General features: G+C 43.8%; 1 protein-coding gene across 1 annotated transcript in view; it reads left to right on the top strand.

The window, feature by feature from the left end:
- Positions 1-17509, top strand: part of LOC107375088 (WD repeat-containing protein 7) — a 162593-nt gene extending 145084 nt beyond the window's left edge. Inside the window, 2 exon segments of the mRNA XM_070552547.1 lie at positions 13475-13579; positions 17079-17509. Of these exon segments, the coding sequence (XP_070408648.1) occupies positions 13475-13579; positions 17079-17282 (309 nt within the window). The 3' untranslated portion in view covers positions 17283-17509.
- Positions 17510-18293: the final 784 nt, after the last annotated feature.

The raw sequence follows: 18293 nt of genomic DNA, 5'->3' as shown, positions 1-18293 counted from the left end.
GTGTGTGTGTGTGTGTGCGTGCGTGTGTGTCTGTGTGTGTGTGGGGGGGTATTTCCACTAATTAACGTTTAATAGATAATGGGCCTGCGGGCGCTGTGTGTTACAAGTGTTTTATTTGGCGCATAGGGGAAAGCTTTCATCTTGATTTATTCATTTCAGAATCTTTTAGGTTTTATTAATTGAGATTCTTCGTATCGATTCTGGTATTTCTGCCTGTGAGTGTTCCATAACGCCGTCCACCAGCAGTAACTACGTCACGTCCTAGCTGCCACCAGATGTTGAGGCCCAGGAACCAAAATCTGTCTGACGGAAATTCAGAAGGCCGTTCTCACTGTTGGTGTTTTTATCAGACTGGATGGATGAGGTGGGGTCACGTGACTTCACCTCATCCCGTCTGTAGCACATTTTAAAGGGACACGACCATCGCCAGCCTACACACATTTTTTATTTTTAAACACCAAATTCACCAACATGGACAACAGGACTTGGATTATTTTTATAAATATCAATATCTGTCATTTTTTTGGGTTTATCGCCCACCTATGATACACAATTCCTGATTTAGAGCGTGAGGAAGGTTCTCTATGGAAACATCCTGCTGGTGTCATGGGTGCAAGATTGCCTTCGCATCCGCATCATGTTTTTTCTGCTTTGACCGGTATTTTTATCTTCTGTTGTAGTTTCTTAGAATGGTCGCGTTCTGTTTTAGCATGTGCAGCACTTTGGGCAGCTCCCATGCTGCGTTTTAAACGTGCTATATAAATAAACTATGCTAGGCTATGGTATGGTACGGTATGGTATGAATGAGCTGCTTAGCTTTAGTGGACGGAGGTGAGAGAAGAGGACGACCAGTTTGTGCGTTTCCAACCGGAGCTCGCTGCTCAACCATCTGCCACAGCTTTGATCAGCCTCCGTTAAGAGCTCTTTGCCAGCTGCATCGCTCAGTGTGTGTGTGTGTGTGTGTGTGTGTGTGTGTGTGTGTGTGTGTGTGTGTGTCCAGCTGCCTGCTCTGCCTTTTTAACAGACTCAACCAAGTCTGCTAATTGAACACAAAGAAACAATCTCACAGCCCATTCTCTCTCGAGTCCAGGGAGAGAGACGGAAATGCTGAAGGTCCCAAATAATTCAAATGAAGGCGACCGGACTTCCTTGGTTTCTGGAAGACGTTTCTCTTCTCATCCGAGGAGCTTTGTCCAGAGCAGTTAACCCCAACCCTTACTGGAACATTTATAGGAAATATTATAATAAAAATCTTAATATACGCAATATAGATGTGTAATTCTGAGTTTTTGTCTTCAGGAGGTTTCTGCTGTAATCAGGTCCTCTGAAAGTTTTTAAAATACTTTCCACGTTATTATTAGCTCATTAAAAATATTTTACCAGAAAATTGGCATCAACTCCTCACAGAGTCGTTTTTCTCACTTTTCCCTCATGTTACGATCCAGGCTGTCTAGGGGGCCTGGGGTAACAATGAGGACGCATGTTCTCGTGGTAAAAGCAACAGAAACAACATTTATTTACATAAATATAAACTCAAAACACAGACTAACAAGACACATCAGCAGCAACGCAAAACGAGTAACAACTAAACTCTCATATTAACCAAATTAATACAAAAACCACGAAAGACCATCACGATTTCCCTTTTTCTGAGTGATGTCTTATAAAAGCAAGCGAAGGGGTAAAGTATCCTTTACCCCTAAAAGGCGAACGGTTAAACACAGAGAGTTAAGCTCTCAAAGTTGTTACATAAAACTTAAAACCAAAAGCTGCTGAGGAGACAACAGACCAGAGAGAACCTCCCTAGCCTGCTGCTCCCTGAACTGAGGGCTGGCTGACTTTTATGCTGCTGGTCATCAGGATCAGCTGGGAGGATCTAACCGGGAGGCAATCTAGAGAGATTGGAGCCAGGTGCTGCATCTCCTCTCTCACACACAAACACACACACATACACACTCAGGGAAAAAGCCAAATGGCTCTGAGCCGTAACACTCAACAAAAGTTTCTAAACTCCGACAGCGACTCGGACGTGGTTTAAAATGTCCGACAACGTGTCGGCGAGGGCCGGTGACTTGTACATCATAACTGCGAACCCTCTGAAACATTTGGGGAGGTTTTGGAAACGCCTTTGTAAACGGTCATAGCCCAGTGAGACCTTAGCTTTTAGTCTTTTAAACCTTTAACCTTTAGAGTAGGCACTCTTTTAAGTATTAGCCCAGTTTAACCAGAAATATGTGTCTCATTAATGATCGAATATTTTATCACTTCTCTTGTTAATCAGAGGATAAACCACTTATTTACTCCGATAGATAATTAATACTGAATCCTGTGATTTTTAGGCAGTTTTCAGAAACACTAATGAAGACACGTATGGTGTAGAAACGTTAGTTTCTTTTACGTGCACTTTTCACCTTTGGATTCACCTGAGCGCTCCAGCCTTCCTGCTGTACGTCCTGGTTGTTCACCGCTGTGGAGCACCGACCCGTGACTGGATGATGTGTGGAGGGCTCTATTCCACAGGAAGCTGTTGGTCACATGTCCCGATCTCCGACTGGGATCGGAGTTTTTTAGTTGGAGCCGATAACTGTCTACAGACAGACGTCGTTTGGGCTTTTGAGCTCAAGTAGTTCTACAGAATGAGATTTGGGAGTTTTTGAAAACAAAGACGACAGAAAAACAGAGACGACAGAAAACCAGGAATCCAGTATCGGAGAGAATAATTCAGCTTTCCTCGGAGCCAGCCACGCTGGACTCTAACAAGGTTTCCTTGTAATAAAAGGGAAGAGAATGAATGAAAAATATGAGATTTTCATTTCATTGTGTTTTTATTATTTTTCCTAGCTTTAATCGGCACAGACGCGTTATTATTTCAGGGTCTGAGTGCCTGAGGCGACTGGTCCTAATCTCATCTGGAGGTGAGGGTTTGTAATCCCAGTCACGAGGTGTTTATTACGTTACACAGCCCGCATCTGGTGGGACACTTTATTGCGTTACGCGCGGTGCGGCAGCACGTATATTTTGTCCCCTGAGTTCTGGAGGCGACCGGCAGCATCTGTTGGACCAGAAGCTGGCACTCGTCTGATGGAATTATCTCATCCCGACCAAACAGTCACTGTCAAAGAAAATCAGCTCCGAGTTCTTCTGAGACGACTCGAGGGCCTAGATCCGTCGCAGGCTGTCTGAACCCTGAGGAAAGAAAACCTGCTTGGTTAATTTCATTATATTCTATTGATCCTAATTAGGAACAAACTGTCTTTGTTAGATAGAGCTGGAGCTAAATATGGGTGGAGCTAATTAGGGTGGGTCAGATCTGTGTTGGTCATGATTAATATTTTTAGCCTGGAAAAAACCTAAATCCCGTTATAGGTTAATAAATTCGGCATTGCGCTTAGATGTGTCACGCAGCGTGACGTTATGAAACATGACCGGAATCTCACAGTTCACACTCACATTGGTGAGTAGAAGAAGAAAATATCATTTCTATAGCGCCTCTCAAGATAAAAATCACGAGGCGCTTCACAAAAACAAAAAATGTAAAAATATAAAAAAGAATTTAGAAAATGTTTAAAAATATATTTAAAATTAGCAAAAAATAGACAATTGTGATTTAAAAAATGTTAAGAAAGAGAGAGAGAGAACAGGAAAGAAGGAAATCAGTGGATCCTGAGGAAGGTGGAATAGGTGGGGAGAGCAGAATAAAGAGAGAGAGGTGAAGAAGGTCATACAAAAGCCTGAACAGGTGAGTTTAAAGGAGACCACTGAGTCCACTGATCTCAGGCTCAGGGGGAGAGAGTTCCAGAGTCTGGGGGCCACAGCAGCAGATGATCTGTCACCTTTGAGCTTTAGCCTGGTGCTGCACAACCAGTAGGCTTTGGTCACTGACCTCAGGGACCTGCTGGGGGTGTAGGGACTAAGAAGATCACCAATGTAAGATGGTGCTTGTCCATGTAAGGCCCTATAGACCAGAACCAGGATCTTGATTGAACCCTGAAGTTGACTGGCAGCCAGTGAAGCTGGAGGAGAAGTGGGCTGATGTGGGTGTGTTTGGAGGACTTGGTCAGAAGCCGAGCAAGTCTAAGCGTGAGGAGATGAAGGTGTGGAGAACTGTCTCAAGTTCAGAGCGGGTCAGGGTGGGACTCAGCTTAGCAACGTTCCTGAGATGGAAGAAGGAAGAGCGAACAAGAGAACTGACATGAGAATCCAGGGTGAGAGCTGGGTCAAAGGTCACGCCAAGATTCCTGACGGAAGGTTTGGTGTGAGAAGCAAGCTGACCAAGAGAGTCTCTGACTTTGGGAACCAGCTTGTCTGGGGCACAGATGAGGATCTCAGTCTTATCTTCATTCAGCTGAAGAAAGCTCCCACCATCCAGGTTTTGATAGAGTCTAAGCAGGTGTGTAACAGCTGCAGCTTAGACATCTCATGGGGCTTAAAGGAGATGTACAGTTGGATGTCATCTGCATAAAGATGGTAGGAGATTCCTTTGAAGGAGCTCAGGATGTGCTGAAGAGGAAGCAGATAGAGGAGGAAGAGCAGAGGCCCCAGCACAGAACCTTGTGGGACACCATGGGTAAGGGAGGTGGTGGAGGACTTAAACTTGGAGACGGCCACAGAAAAGGAGTGCTCAGAAAGATAAGAGGAGAACCACTCCAGAGCAGATCCTGATAGGCCTACCCAGTCTCTCAGCCTTTCCAGTAGCAGGTGATGGTCAACAGTGTCAAAGGCTGCAGTCAGGTCCAGCAGGACCAGAACAGAACAGTCCCCTGCATCACTGTGGGTCAGAAGGTCATTAGAGACCCTAAGAAGAGCCGTTTCAGTAGAATGAGCTCTACGAAAACCTGACTGGAAGCTATCATAGATGTTCTATTCATCAAGAGCAGCTGTGAATTGTTTAGCCACAACCTTTTCCAAGATCTTGGAGATGAACGGAAGTTTAGAGATGGGTCTGAAGCTGCTATGGAGAGAGGGGTCGAGACTCGGTTTTTTAAGAAGCGGGTGGATTACAGCGTTCTTAAAGTAAGCAGGGACCTGACCAGAGACCAGAGAAGCATTAATTATAGAGAACACGCTGGGACCGATGGGCTGAAAAGCACTTTTAAACAAAGATGAGGGTAAGATGTGGAGGGGGCATGCAGAGGTCTTCATAGAGTTAACTAGTTTGATTTAAGCCTGGTTTATGCTTCTCCGTCAGCTCCGCAAGGGACAGACACGCACGGATTGACGGAAGCGTTTTGTGCTTTTACTTCTCCGTCTCCTGGAGAGTGTTGCAAAGCAATTGCCCGGCAGGACAACAGAGGGCGTAGCGCTGTTCTGTGGTATCCTGTCATGTATCGGTCCAAGATAGTGTGTTTATATTCTGTTTTTGTGTATACAAGAGACTTTTTAACACGGACATATTTGTCTTTCATTCTCCTCCATCTATTCATGCGCTCCCCACCTCTAAACCTACGTTTCCTATCATTTCCGTCCACAAATAAAACTCTTGCTGTGCATCTTTTCACTCCTCCAGTCACGGGAGGATGAAACGTTCATATTTTTAGAGTTTTTTCGCGAGGCATTCTTCAAGCTTCTCCGTGTCTGCCGCTAGTTAAACTCGGCTCTCTTTGCAATGGCGGCGCTGTAAACAACAGCGGTGTCCTGACCAATCACAAGCTTGCATAATCCGTCTCGTTCGACGGATGTTTAAAAAAGTGGGCTCGACTCCGTACGTACTTGCGTGCCTGCCGGAGCCCTACGCAAGGACGCTGCGTGTCTCCGCACTGACGCAGACGGAGGAGCATAAATCAGGCTTAACTCAGGCAAAGAAACAGGAGCAAAGCTATCTAGGATGATGGGCCTAGTTGGAGTCGCGAGAGGCGGCGATAAGGCTGAAGGAGAGATGCTAGATCTAACCTTATTGACTTTGTCCACAAAGAAAGACAGAAAGTTCTCACAGTCTGTAACAGAGTGGATGGAGGCTGTAGGAGAGGCAGGAGAGACGATGCTGCTGATGGTGTTAAACAGCACCTTGGGGTTCCCTTTGCTCTGGGACACCAGGTTGGAGAAATAGGAATCCCTCGCGTCTCTGACTGCAGAGTTAAAGGATGACAGAAGATCCTTTAGGTGCAGCAGATGGACGTGGAGATGGGTTTTCTTCCACAAGCGCTCAATTTTTCCGCATTGGCGCTTCAGGCTGCGAAGGCTGTCATTAAACCAGGGAGTAGGGTTCACTGCAGGAACTGATCTGGTTCTGACAGGACAGATGTTGTCCAGAATGGAGAGGCAGTGCTCGTTAAACTGAGAAGTTAAGGAATCTGGGTCGTTATCAGAAGAACAGGGTGGATCAAAAGCAGCAGAAAAATTGCTAGCTGTGCTCTCATTAAGAAAACGAGAACTAACCATACGACGAGCAGGAGGTGGGGACGCAGAAACTGACAAGTTAAAGAAAATGCAATGGTGATCTGAAATATAAACGTCCTCAGGACAAACAGTGTCAGCATTTAGACTCAGGGTAAAAACAAGGGTGTGTGGTGTGTGGTGTGTGTGGGGCCAGAAACATGCTGGGTAAAGCTGAAGGAGTCCATAAGGCTGGAGAAATTAATGGCAAAGTGATCAGAGGGATCATCAACGTGGATGTTAAAGTCACCAACAATCACCAGTCTGGACAGCTTCACAGTGGAGGAGAGAAAGTCACTAAACTCCTGAAGGAAAGAACTGTTTGGACCAGGTGGACGATAGACCACAGCACAGTAGAACGGGTCCTTACGCCCGACTTTAATCAGCTGCAGTTCAAAGGAAGCAAAGTGACCAGAGGTTGTAGAGCTACATGGAAGATGGTCTCTGAAAACAACAGCTAGGCCTCCACCATGACCAGAACCCCGGGGCTGGCTAAGAAAAGAAAAACCATTCGGGCAGAGTTCAGTCAGAGCAGAATAATCAGATGTTTGCTGCCAAACTTCAGTCAGAAACATAAAATCCAGGTTTTTAGAGAGAATTAGATCATTGAGCAGGAAGGTCTTATTGTTAGCAGAGCAGGTATTTAATAGAGCCATGCTGAGTGAGGTGGAGGAATCAGAAACTACAGAAACAGCTGGAGTTAGTGGACGTAAATTAGCAGGGTTAGATCCACGGTGTTTATAAAAACCACTTATGGAGGGAACCGGAGGAGAAACCACTGAGGAATGAGGATAAACCAACCTTAAAAAACTTGGACGGAGAAACCGCGCCGCAACGCGGCCTGGTGGGAATGCGGAAGTGGTGCTCAGGTCACCAAACAAAGGACAAGAAACTAGAATATCACGCCGAGGTTTACTAGATAAACCACGCTTTAAGAGAAGTCTTATTCTCACCTGGATTCCCGCTTGTTTACCTCTTTTCCTCCAACTTTTCCCCGGGACCAGATAAACATCACTGGAGGCGCCCTGGTTCGAAACGTCGTCTGGCTCCGGGCCAGTGCGCCACTCAGATAAACAAACAGGGCGGTACGTCCTCGGTGCATCTTGGGCGATTGTGAACGAACGGAAGGACAAATGAGTCTGGCGATCATAGTAGATGGTAGCAGGGACACTACTGAAGAGGATCACAGACAGGAGCAAGGTAGAAAAGAGGAGGTTAGTGGAGAAAGGTTTGAAAAAGTGGCCGGTGACTGCGGCTAAGCCAAGCACAGGCGCCATCTTTTTACCAACCGGAAGCGGTTAATGTAGGGAGTAGGGAAAGATTCAAATGACCTTTTAACTCATTCACTGCCAATGACTACTAAAGTCGTCATTTGCATGTTTTTACTGTGTGGGCATCGGATTGAGCCCCTGCTCCGTGATAACAAACGTCTCAGCTCTAAAGCCGATCTTCATCCGTGTACGTCACACGTCACATGAACAGGAAGCAGAACATCCATGTGTTAGGAGATCGTTTTGGACCGCTGCTGTAAAAAAAGTGAGGCGCAAACCGGAAAAGCTTCTGCCGATCACAATTCAACAACGGATTATGAAAGAACGGATAACGCTCGAAACACGCAGATTCTTCCTGATGTAAGAGGTGAGTCTCCTCTTTGTTTTGGTTGTTTCGGCGTCGACATCATCCTAGCGCGCAACGTTCTGTGGCTCTTAAAAAAACAGTAAAAACGGGGAGAAAAGCTGGCAGCGAATGAGTTAAAGTATTTTGGCAACTGCAGGCCTCCATACCTGTTAACTAGTCTGGCCTGTCCCTCCACACAAACAGGAAAAAAACAACCAGTCATGTAGGCGGAGTTAAAAAAAGAGTGAGACACTCGCCGTGATCTCAAAATGAACCTGTTACTGATTTATTCAATTGATGCCTTGTTAGTTTTGGTTGTACACAACAAACCCAGGGCTCTATCCGGTCTGAGTGCTCTACCCTAGTGGAACACTCCGGTACTACGTGCAGTTCAGCAGCAAGCCTGCCGCCTGCGTCAACGCGAGATTAAAAAACAAGTACATCCTGGAAGTTTAAAGCAGAACATTAACCCAGAGGTTTACATGAATTTGGAGAGCAGATTTTCTGTAAGTTTTGTCAGAAACATGATCAACCAGACTGTTATGGCCACAGCCGTTTGTGTTGTTATGTGGTGCACCTTTTCCTCCTCTTGTGAGTTGTGGTGGTGCTACACCTGAGGAGCTGTCCTGAGCACCCACCTGCTCATTCTGGCTTGGCCCTGCACCAGCTGTACATAGTCCCCATCAGATGCCAGAGCATTAAGCTCCTTGGGAAGCAGCTCCTCAACGACCAAAAGACCAGAGCTGCCTTTCCTCCAGCCCGTTGTCTCCCAGGCAGACCTTTAGACGAATGAAGGGGCTGGCGCATTTGGCTCAATGTAGAAAATGTGATAGGTGCCATAAAAAAAAATTAAGGTGTCTTCATCAGAGTTCTGATCTCTGACCAACACCATGTCAAAACGTTCGTTTTTTATTTTATTTTATTTTTTTGTTCAATGTTGCAACAGGTATACAACAAGTGTAGTGTAATGGTTTATGGCTCTTTTATTAAAGAGGAACCATTCTACATATTAATTCGGAATATTAATTTTAACAAATTAATAACCAAATTTTATAGTGTTAAGAAGACTCAAAGGTTGTTTTCTTCGATAAGCTGACGATCATATCCGGGTGTCTGTGTTTCAGTTCAATGAAGAGACAAGTTTGAAATTTAAGAATTTTAATTCTTCAATTTAAACTAATGATTTGAAATGACAATCATAGGAAAAATAATCAACATTGGCAACCTTGTTGGACAATCTTTAACAGTTGATATTTTAAGCTTGCTCAAATAGACCTTGTGTTGGATGTGCTAAAATTGAGGATGATGGAATTATGAATGCGTGCATGCATGTGTGTGAGGTTGCTTCAGGGAGAGAAAAGGTGACTCTGAGTGAAAATGATGGTTTGAATTAAACTTAGTTCTTATTAGAAAAGATGCATCAGAACGCTATCTGGTCGTCTGCTGCCTCACCCTCTTTCGGACTCGGAACTCGGAGGAGTTTCATCCAGGTCACACCTTGGCTGGCAGAGAAGACGAAGGTGTGCGACGCTCCGGTCCAGAGATGACCTCGGTACACGTTGATGAAGCATTTGGCAGATGCGCTTTCTCAAGTTTAAATTACTCAGAAATCAAAGACTCTGGACGAGTCTGCGTTAGCGGTTGCATTTCAGCTATTCTGTCTGGCTTGACAGGAATAGCGTGGGGGGGGGGAAAGAGCCGGCGGCTCCGTTCCCCGTTGGCGTTTGTTCAGCACGTCCGCTCTCTCTCGTTGTCAAACTCGAACTGAATGACTTACGAAAAACCCAGTTCTCTTCCCAAAGCAAACTTGTGCGTCAGAACAAATGTGTTTTGGGAGTTACTGTGGATGCAGACCTGTGTGAGTGAGTGTGAAGGTCATCACCAAACATCTTCAAACATTATTTAATTAAGCATTGATTCATTATAGTTCATTAAGCATAACAATAATTCATTTGATTAAAATACATTTATAATGAGCAAAATGATAAATTGATTATTTAGCATTAATAAACAAAGAAAGCGTAAGACTCTTTTATTATGGCTAGATTGTGTGGGAACTCCTTCTTCTGGAGACCAGATGTTCGGTTGTTGTGGGATCGTGTAGACTCGCTGGCGGCCGAGGTCTTTATCTGTGGGTGAAAGTTGCTGGTGACCCAGCTTCGACCCAGCCGGGCAAATACAACCTTTGACACAGAAAAACCCATACTTCCTCACGCTACACAAGTATACACACACATATACACACTGTTGGAGAAAAGGTGGAGTCGGTGAGGGTCCTCCAACCCCCAACCCAACGAGCCTATGACTAGTGTGTTTTCTGTCCAGGCAGCCTGCGTTCGTATGTATGTAAATACTGTAACACATTTAAAAAATTCACACATTTAATTGGAGCTTGCAATTCAAGCAAGGTGGAACCGTTGTCATTGATTTTCTGGTTGACCGAATGTCACTGACGCACACAACGATGCACAGCGCTCTGCTAACGGCTGCTAAAATGGAATCATTAGAAGACGTTGCCTTGCTTGGACTGCTGCAGCATTTGAGAAAACATGACAGCGTCTTCTCTTCAGTTGTAAAAATAAACTTTCTGAAGACTACGGAGTCCGTGACACGGACATCTGGGAAACAAACGACATGGGACAGCAGCAGCTCAGGAGGTAGAGCGGGTTGTTCAGTAATCGGAAGGTTGCAGGTTCGATCCCGGCTCCGGACAGAGAATGCTGCTGTTGTGTCCTTGGGCAAGACACTTAACCCACCTTGCCTGCTGGTGGTGGTCGGAGGGACCGGTGGCACCTGTGCTCGACAGCCTCGCCTCTGTCAGTGCGCCCCAGGGCAGCTGTGGCTACATCGTAGCTCATCACCATCAGTGTGTGAATGGATGACTGATACACTGTAGTGTAAAGCACTTTGGAGTCCTTACTCTGAGAGGCGCTATACAAGTGCAAGTCATTTATCATTTAGGTTAAAAGAATAATATAAAAGAATAAAACAACTAGAGCATAGCACAAAGAACCAACCAAGAGAAGTCAATAAAATCAGTAAAAGAACAGTGTAAATAAACCATCGATAAAATAGCTAGGCAGTAAAAGCAAAGGAATAAAAGTAAGTCTTTAAGTGAGATAAAACTCCAATGGAGGGGGAGAGTCTGATATTCAGCGGGAGATCATTCCAGAGTTTCGGAGCGCAGACAGAAAAAGCTCGTTCACCACGGGTTTTGCAGAGTAGACGAGGAATCTGTAGTAGGTGTAGGTCACCTGAACGGAGAATCCTGCCCGGCACATAAGGAGTGAGTAACTCGGATATGTAGGGTGGTGCTGAGCCATTCAGCGCCTTAAAAACAAACAATAAAATTTTAAAACGTATACGGTAGTGCACAGGAAGCCAGTGAAGTCTTGCTAAAATTGGAGTGATGTGCTGCCGACGGCCAGTATTGGTCAGAAATCTTGCTGTCGCATTTTGTATCAGCTGAAGGCGAGATCATGCGGCTTTTGAAATGCCAAACAGAATTGCGTTGGAGTAGTCCAACCTTGAGGTGATGAAAGCATGAATGGTTGTCTCGAGGTGGAAGTTGAATGAAATAAGCTTGTTTTAATTCCATAAAGAAATATTCCACTCTTTGGACATTTCTTAGGTTTATTTAATTCTCCTTATTTTAACCCTTCTAAAATGTCTCGGCGCTTTCCAGGTCTAAAAACAGAAACGGTTTCAGGTTTCCGTTGTTATCCTGCCTCTGTGCGTTTTCACCGGAGACTCCGGTATTCCCACAGGAAGGATGTAAATCAGTAAATCTTACATTGACTGAAGTTGTATTTTTTTTATGTACCATCTATCTTTTCGGGGTTTCTCCACTTCTCACTGCCGTATTTCTGTTTTTCACTCGTCTGTTTTCACTCGTTCATCAATGAACCCGCCTTGTTTAAAACGGCCCTGAAATCTGAACGAGACAAAACATGAACGATCTTCTGTTTGAATCTTCTTAAATACAAAGGGAGTAGATCATTTCTCTTTAAATTAAAATATTTTATTTCAATGCTTTTAAGACTTTTTTTAACCAACAAATGTCTGCATTTAGAATGATTCAAATAAATTAATTGTAGGTTTGATATAACTGAAAGTGTTGGACATCTATAAACCATCCATAACTTTTTGTCTGCTTATCCGGGTCGGATCGTGGGGGCTGCAGCCTAAGCAAGGAGGCCCAGACTTCCCTCTCCCCAGCCGCTTGGGCCAGCTCCTCCGGGGAATCCCAAGGCGTTCCCTGGCCAGCTGAGAGACATAGTCCCTCCAGCGTGTCCTGGGTCTACCTTTAAGTCTCCTCCCGGTTGGACGTGCCCAGAAAACCTCATCAAGGAGGCATCCTAACTAGGTGCCTGAGCCACCTTGGTTTTATTTTTACAGAGTTCCTTTACTTTAGTGTTTTACAAGCAAACTTGGATTGGATTTTTCTTTTGGTTGAAGAAATATTACATTTTAATTTTTTACTACATATCAGGTAAATAAAATACATCAACTGGTTTTCTCTTCTAGAACAAAACAAATGTAGAAGCTGGTCACTAATGAAGTGTTCAGCGACACTAATGGCGCTTAGACATTCGGGTCGGGCTGGATGGCGTGAGTTTGGGCTGGAACAGGCGGTGTAGTGTTCACGTATAAATCCGAGGGACTTCTAAGGAAGGCGGAAATCCCCGAGCCTGTGGGCGGGGCTTAATACGCGCGGGGAAACTCTGCTCCATAAGGTAAACAAAAGGTGGACGTGAGCTGTGTTGCTTTTGGAGACTCTGAACCACATTATCTTCTTAATTTGCTGTGTGTGTGTCCTCATAATCCTGTGCCACACACACACACACACACACACACACACACACACACACACACACTCACTCACACACTCAGTCTTCTCCTGTTGCCACACTGATCGGCAGCTCCGTGCTACAGACAGACGTTTACTCAACAACATCCAGCATGAAACTGGATCGCGCGTGCGGGGACCCCCCCGGGCCCCCGGGTCGACCCAGGATACGTTGGAGAGGTTACATCTCCAATCTGGTCCGGGAACGCCTTGGGGTCCTGCCGGAGGAGCTGGTGGAGGTGACCGGGGGAGAGGACGGTCTGGAGCTCCCTAGTTGGGATGCTGCCCCCGCGACCCGGACCCGGATAAGCGGAGGAAGACGAGGACGACGACAATCAGTCCGTAGTGTCGTCTCGGCCCCAGTCTGACCACTGGGGAGAAGGTCTGAGAAAAAGAGTCGCCTCGGAACCGAAAATGCAAATCTGACTGGTGTGTGAAACCAACTTCCGGTGCCGTTCGATACCTTTTGGGGCTGTGCTGACGCTAATGTGTCAGCGCCATAAGAGTAGCTAGAGGGTCAGCCAGGTTGGTTTAGACTTGTTTCTTCTTGACCTTATGACCCAAAACATTTTTACAAACAACAAAACAAACAGCGGAGAGGTGTTTACCTGATTATCTTTCATTTTTTTCCTGTAGAATATCCACGGCCACAAAGGTCCGATCACGGCCGTGTCGTTCGCTCCTGACGGTCGATATTTAGCCACGTATTCCAGCGCCGACAGCCACATCTGCTTCTGGCAGGTAAGACATCCAAATACAGACACACCTCTAGTTCTTCATAGTTATGTTGATGGTCTGCTAAAGTGTTTTTAGCTTTGTCTATCCAAGAGAACTGTGGCTCATCCATTGAGTTAGTAGCTTTTATGTTTGAAGTATGCATCAATAATGAGTTAAACAGTCAAAAATGGTCATCTGAGGTGTGAACCTGAGGAAAAGTAGCCGTGGCGCATGCCTGAGCCTATATCAGTGCAGCACTGAGGCTTGTTAGGGCCGACGAACAGTAAAAACATGATAATGAACTGCTCTGGTAGAGTTTAGGGGTTATTGTTTTATAGTTTTTTATTTATTTATTTTTTTATTATTTATTTCATTTATTATTAAAATAGAAAAAAAACAATGCTAACAAATAAAACGAGGTATCTCAAACCAAGAAAATGAAAAGGGAACAGAAAGAACAAAACATATGTTATCTGCCCCTTTTTAACTAAAATGACATTTTTACAATGAAATAACAATAATTATAAATGAGCCTATACAAAGTAATCGCTCGACTGGTTAGCTAACTTGAGTTCAATTTGTAAAGAAGAACAAAATAACTAATAGTATTAATTCAAAAAGCAAAAGGATTTTTGCACATATACCTATTCATACATATATACATTAAAGTGCACCGCATGCACATATGGTCTCACATACTTCATTTATACATATACATATAGATATACACACGTATCCACTACATGTACACATAAACAAACAAACATACACATTTATACATACACACATCTTCTATAGCTTTATTTATTTATGTATTTATATAATTGATTTGCACGTATATGATTCCAGTATTTCATTTTTAATTAGTTTTTTGAAAGTAAATATCGTTTTTGCGTCCTTGATTACATTACTTAGCTTATTCCATATTTTAACTTCATATATAGAGACACAGCGCGCCTTTATAATTATTCTATGCTTGGGTATTGTAAATAATTCACGTCCTTTTAGTTCCATAGTTACTCTGTCTTTTTATAAATCTTCTAAGTACATTTTTAGGAAGGTTTTTTTTGTTTACATTATACATACATTTAGAGGTATTGTAGTCCACTAGGTCATAGAATTTTAATGTTTTTGTTTTTATGAATAACGGCTTAGATGGATCTCTGTAATTACTCCTTGTAATGATTCTTATTTCTTTTTTTGCAGTATATAGATAGAATTTGTACAAGTGTTGTATGGTGTGCCCCAGATTTCTATATAATAGTTTAAATATGGTGCAATAAGTGAATTATATAATAAATATAGGGAGCTATCATCCAGTGACCATTTTACTCTATGCAACATCACAATTGTTTTAGCTATTTTAGTTTTCACATTGTTTATATGTGGCTTCCAAGTTTAGGAAATAAAATGTTTTTGAGAAACTGGAACGTCACACGGACGTGACTGGTGCGTGTTTTAACCAGTAAGTACTGGTTAACTACTCATTAGTCCCTGGTTCATTCCTCTTTATCTCTTAAATCTTTCCCAGTAATGAAGTACAACTTTGTGCTCCTTATTGTAAAGTGTTACGGTCTAATGCTCTAAATTATAAAAAAAGGCCTGTTTCCATAGTTAAAGTCCTAAAGTTATGTTATTAAAGCTGTAAATGTAGGAAATAAACATTTTCTCTATGGTTGAAAATTTGTGGAAAAACTTGGAGGGTTCAGCAGAAATCAGAATGAGTTATTTAACGAGATACTTTGCTGCTTTTTCATGTTTTTAAAGTGTTGTCTTGGGCAAGTATGAGATAAAATGACCCTTTTACTGGGTTAATGAAAGACCGCCGGCCCTTATCGCCCCCTGTAGCCAGAATAATCCACTTGCAACTTCAGACTGGTAATCCGGTCTGTTGGGGTTTATTAAACATAGAGCTGACATACCTGGCGCTGCGTTCTGCTTGCAGCTCGTTTCCTGCATGTTTTAGACTATGAACACAGCTGATTTGTTTAATTTAGTGATGAATCACTCCTGTAGACACTAATGAAGGCTGGTGAGACGTTTCAGCAGGTAGATTAAGGTGTTAGAGAGGTCCACGCACAGCGAGGAGTTGGGTTTTGGTTTTACAAGCAGGCACGAGGAGGCGCTGAAAGCAAACCAAACCAGTTCACAAGGCATTCATTCCTACCCAAGACTGAATGTGTCGATGAAACGAGTGAACCACACCTTTAAGATTTTCCTACGTGATCATATTTATCATGTAAATATGTGTCGTCAATTACTGCCAACGCCCATTCCATTAAAGACCGATCCGAGCCTCCAAACGGTCATGTGATCGTTCTAGAAAACATCTCACGTTTATTTTCATGACAACACACACACACACACACACACACACACACACACACACACACACACACAAACACACACACACACACACACACCTCTGTCTCTCTTCCCAGAACTGTTATTTTGAATGAAAGGACTTCACATCACTTGACATGGCTGTCTGTGCACACATGCACATATGTTTGCATGCACACACACACACACACACACACACACACACACACACACACTCTAAAGGCATTACTGTAAGTATAAACCACTGGTAGCGCGCCGGCAAGACGGCTGCTGTGGTAATTAGCTGGTAGACGCTTTGTCTGTGTGTGTGTGTGTGTGTGTGTGTGTGTGTGTGTGTGTGTGTGTGTGTGTGTGTGTGTGTGTGTGTGTGTGTGTGTGTGTGTGTGTGTGTGTGTGTGTGTGTGTGTGTGTCTGGGGGGTTGATGTCTCAGGAACAGATAGTTTCTACTTGTGTGTGTTATTTTCTGACACACACAAATTGCGCCCAGTTTCATCTTCCTGCTTTTCACCTCATTTTGAGTTCGTGGTAAACATAAGATCTTATATTTTATTTTGTCACTTTAGCCCCAAATAGTGTAATTGCGCTGCCGGAAATGAGACTTTTAATCTGAAAATCACCCAGATTTGAAGTTGTTTTCATTTGACCTTAAATTCCTAAATGAAACGGTGACTTCATCCTTTAATCCTTTTATAATCTGTGCTTAATCCGATCTTCATCCAAAGGTTTTTATTTGACAGGACTTCCAGAGAAGCTGAGGTGAAAAGCTAAACGTTGGCTCTGAGGGAGTTGCAGCCATGTTCAGGTGCTTCCGTGTAAATCTGAAGAGTTGACAGGACTGATGAGCTAACGGCTAGTCTGAGTAGATAAGCTGTTTATACTGATAAAGATCTTGTTGCGCCTGAGACGGTCTCATGACACGACAGCTTCAGCTCAATTAATATTTCCTGCAGGTGATGTTTATGCTAGCTGTGTGTGAACGTGACTGAGGTCCGAGCCATTTTACAATGACAGCAGTACAGCGTCAGACTAGCTGTTAGCTCGTCAGTCCTGATAGACATAATAGCTTTTTCTCAGAACAGAGGCTGTACAGGAAGTGATGTAAGGGTAAGGTAGGAACTACTTGCTCTTTAGAGCGGCTGAACTTGCTCAGGCTAACTGACTGTGGTCACTCCTCCTCAGATGAACACCAGTCTGTTCGGCAGCATCGGGATGCTGAACTCGGCTCCTCAGCTCCGCTGCATCAAGACCTACCAGGTTCCTCCGGTGCAGCCCGCTTCTCCTGGATCCCAGAACCACCTGAAGCTCGCCCGCCTCATCTGGACCTCCAACCGCAATGTCATCCTGATGGCCCACGATGGCAAGGAACATCGCTTCATGGTCTGATGTGGTCTGGGGTGGTTCTGAGCTGCAGCTGACCCAGAACCGTCCAAGCCCGGGTGCTGGTTTGGGTCAGATTAGTCTCCTCGGTAGTCATCATGAGGAAACTAGCTGTAAATATTCAAACGAGTTTACATGAAGATTTGTTTCAGATGTTTTTCAGTCACTTCCTGTTTATTTAAGTTTATTTCCTGTTTGATTCTGTGAAGTGAAACATATCAGGAGTGTTTAAGTTCTGCTGGTTTTACCCCGTTTCTGATTGTTTTCTCCTCTGAATCGGTTCAGACCACATTTCTGAGTTTCACCAAAAATCGCATATTCTCCGTCCAAAAGCTCGACCCGGCTCAGGTTCTGGAGGAAAAACGCATCTGAAGATCACTAAATCTATAGTCACAAGAAAAGTGAAACCTTAGTGCTGAATGTGAGCCTTTCTCTCTCTAACATATTTGAACATTTGTTTATTTTTCTCACATCTTCTCGATGTGCTTGTGTGAATCAGATGTCTAGGTTCGGATTATAATCCAGCGTCTAAGACCTCCACCTGGCTTCAGTAGAAACCTGTAAATATCCAGTTCAACTATCAAGCTGCTGTTTGTCGTCTTGTCCAGTGTGCAGAGTTATGCTGAGTCATTGTGAGTTATGCTGACTCATTGTGAGTTATGCTGAGTCATTGTGAGTTATCCTGACTCATTGTGAGTTATGCTGACTCATTGTGAGTTATGCTGGGTCATTGTGAGTTATGCTGAGTCATTGTGAGTTATGCTGGGTCATTGTGAGTTGTGCTGACTCATTGTGAGTTATGCTAACTCATTGTGAGTTATGCTAACTCATTGTGAGTTATGCTAACTCATCGTGAGTTATGCTGACTCATTGTGAGTTATGCTGAGTCATTATGAGCTATGCTGAGTCATTGTGAGTTATGGTGGCTAATCGTGACATCAGCCATTTTGGTGAAAAGCCTTTTTATTGTTTTAGATGATTTCAGTGAAACTTTAAGGAACAAAAAGGACAAAGAAT

This window comes from Nothobranchius furzeri, chromosome 6, assembly GCF_043380555.1.
Source record: "Nothobranchius furzeri strain GRZ-AD chromosome 6, NfurGRZ-RIMD1, whole genome shotgun sequence".
Taxonomy (NCBI): Eukaryota; Metazoa; Chordata; class Actinopteri; order Cyprinodontiformes; family Nothobranchiidae; genus Nothobranchius; species Nothobranchius furzeri.
This window is presented reverse-complemented; position numbering and strand designations above follow the sequence as displayed.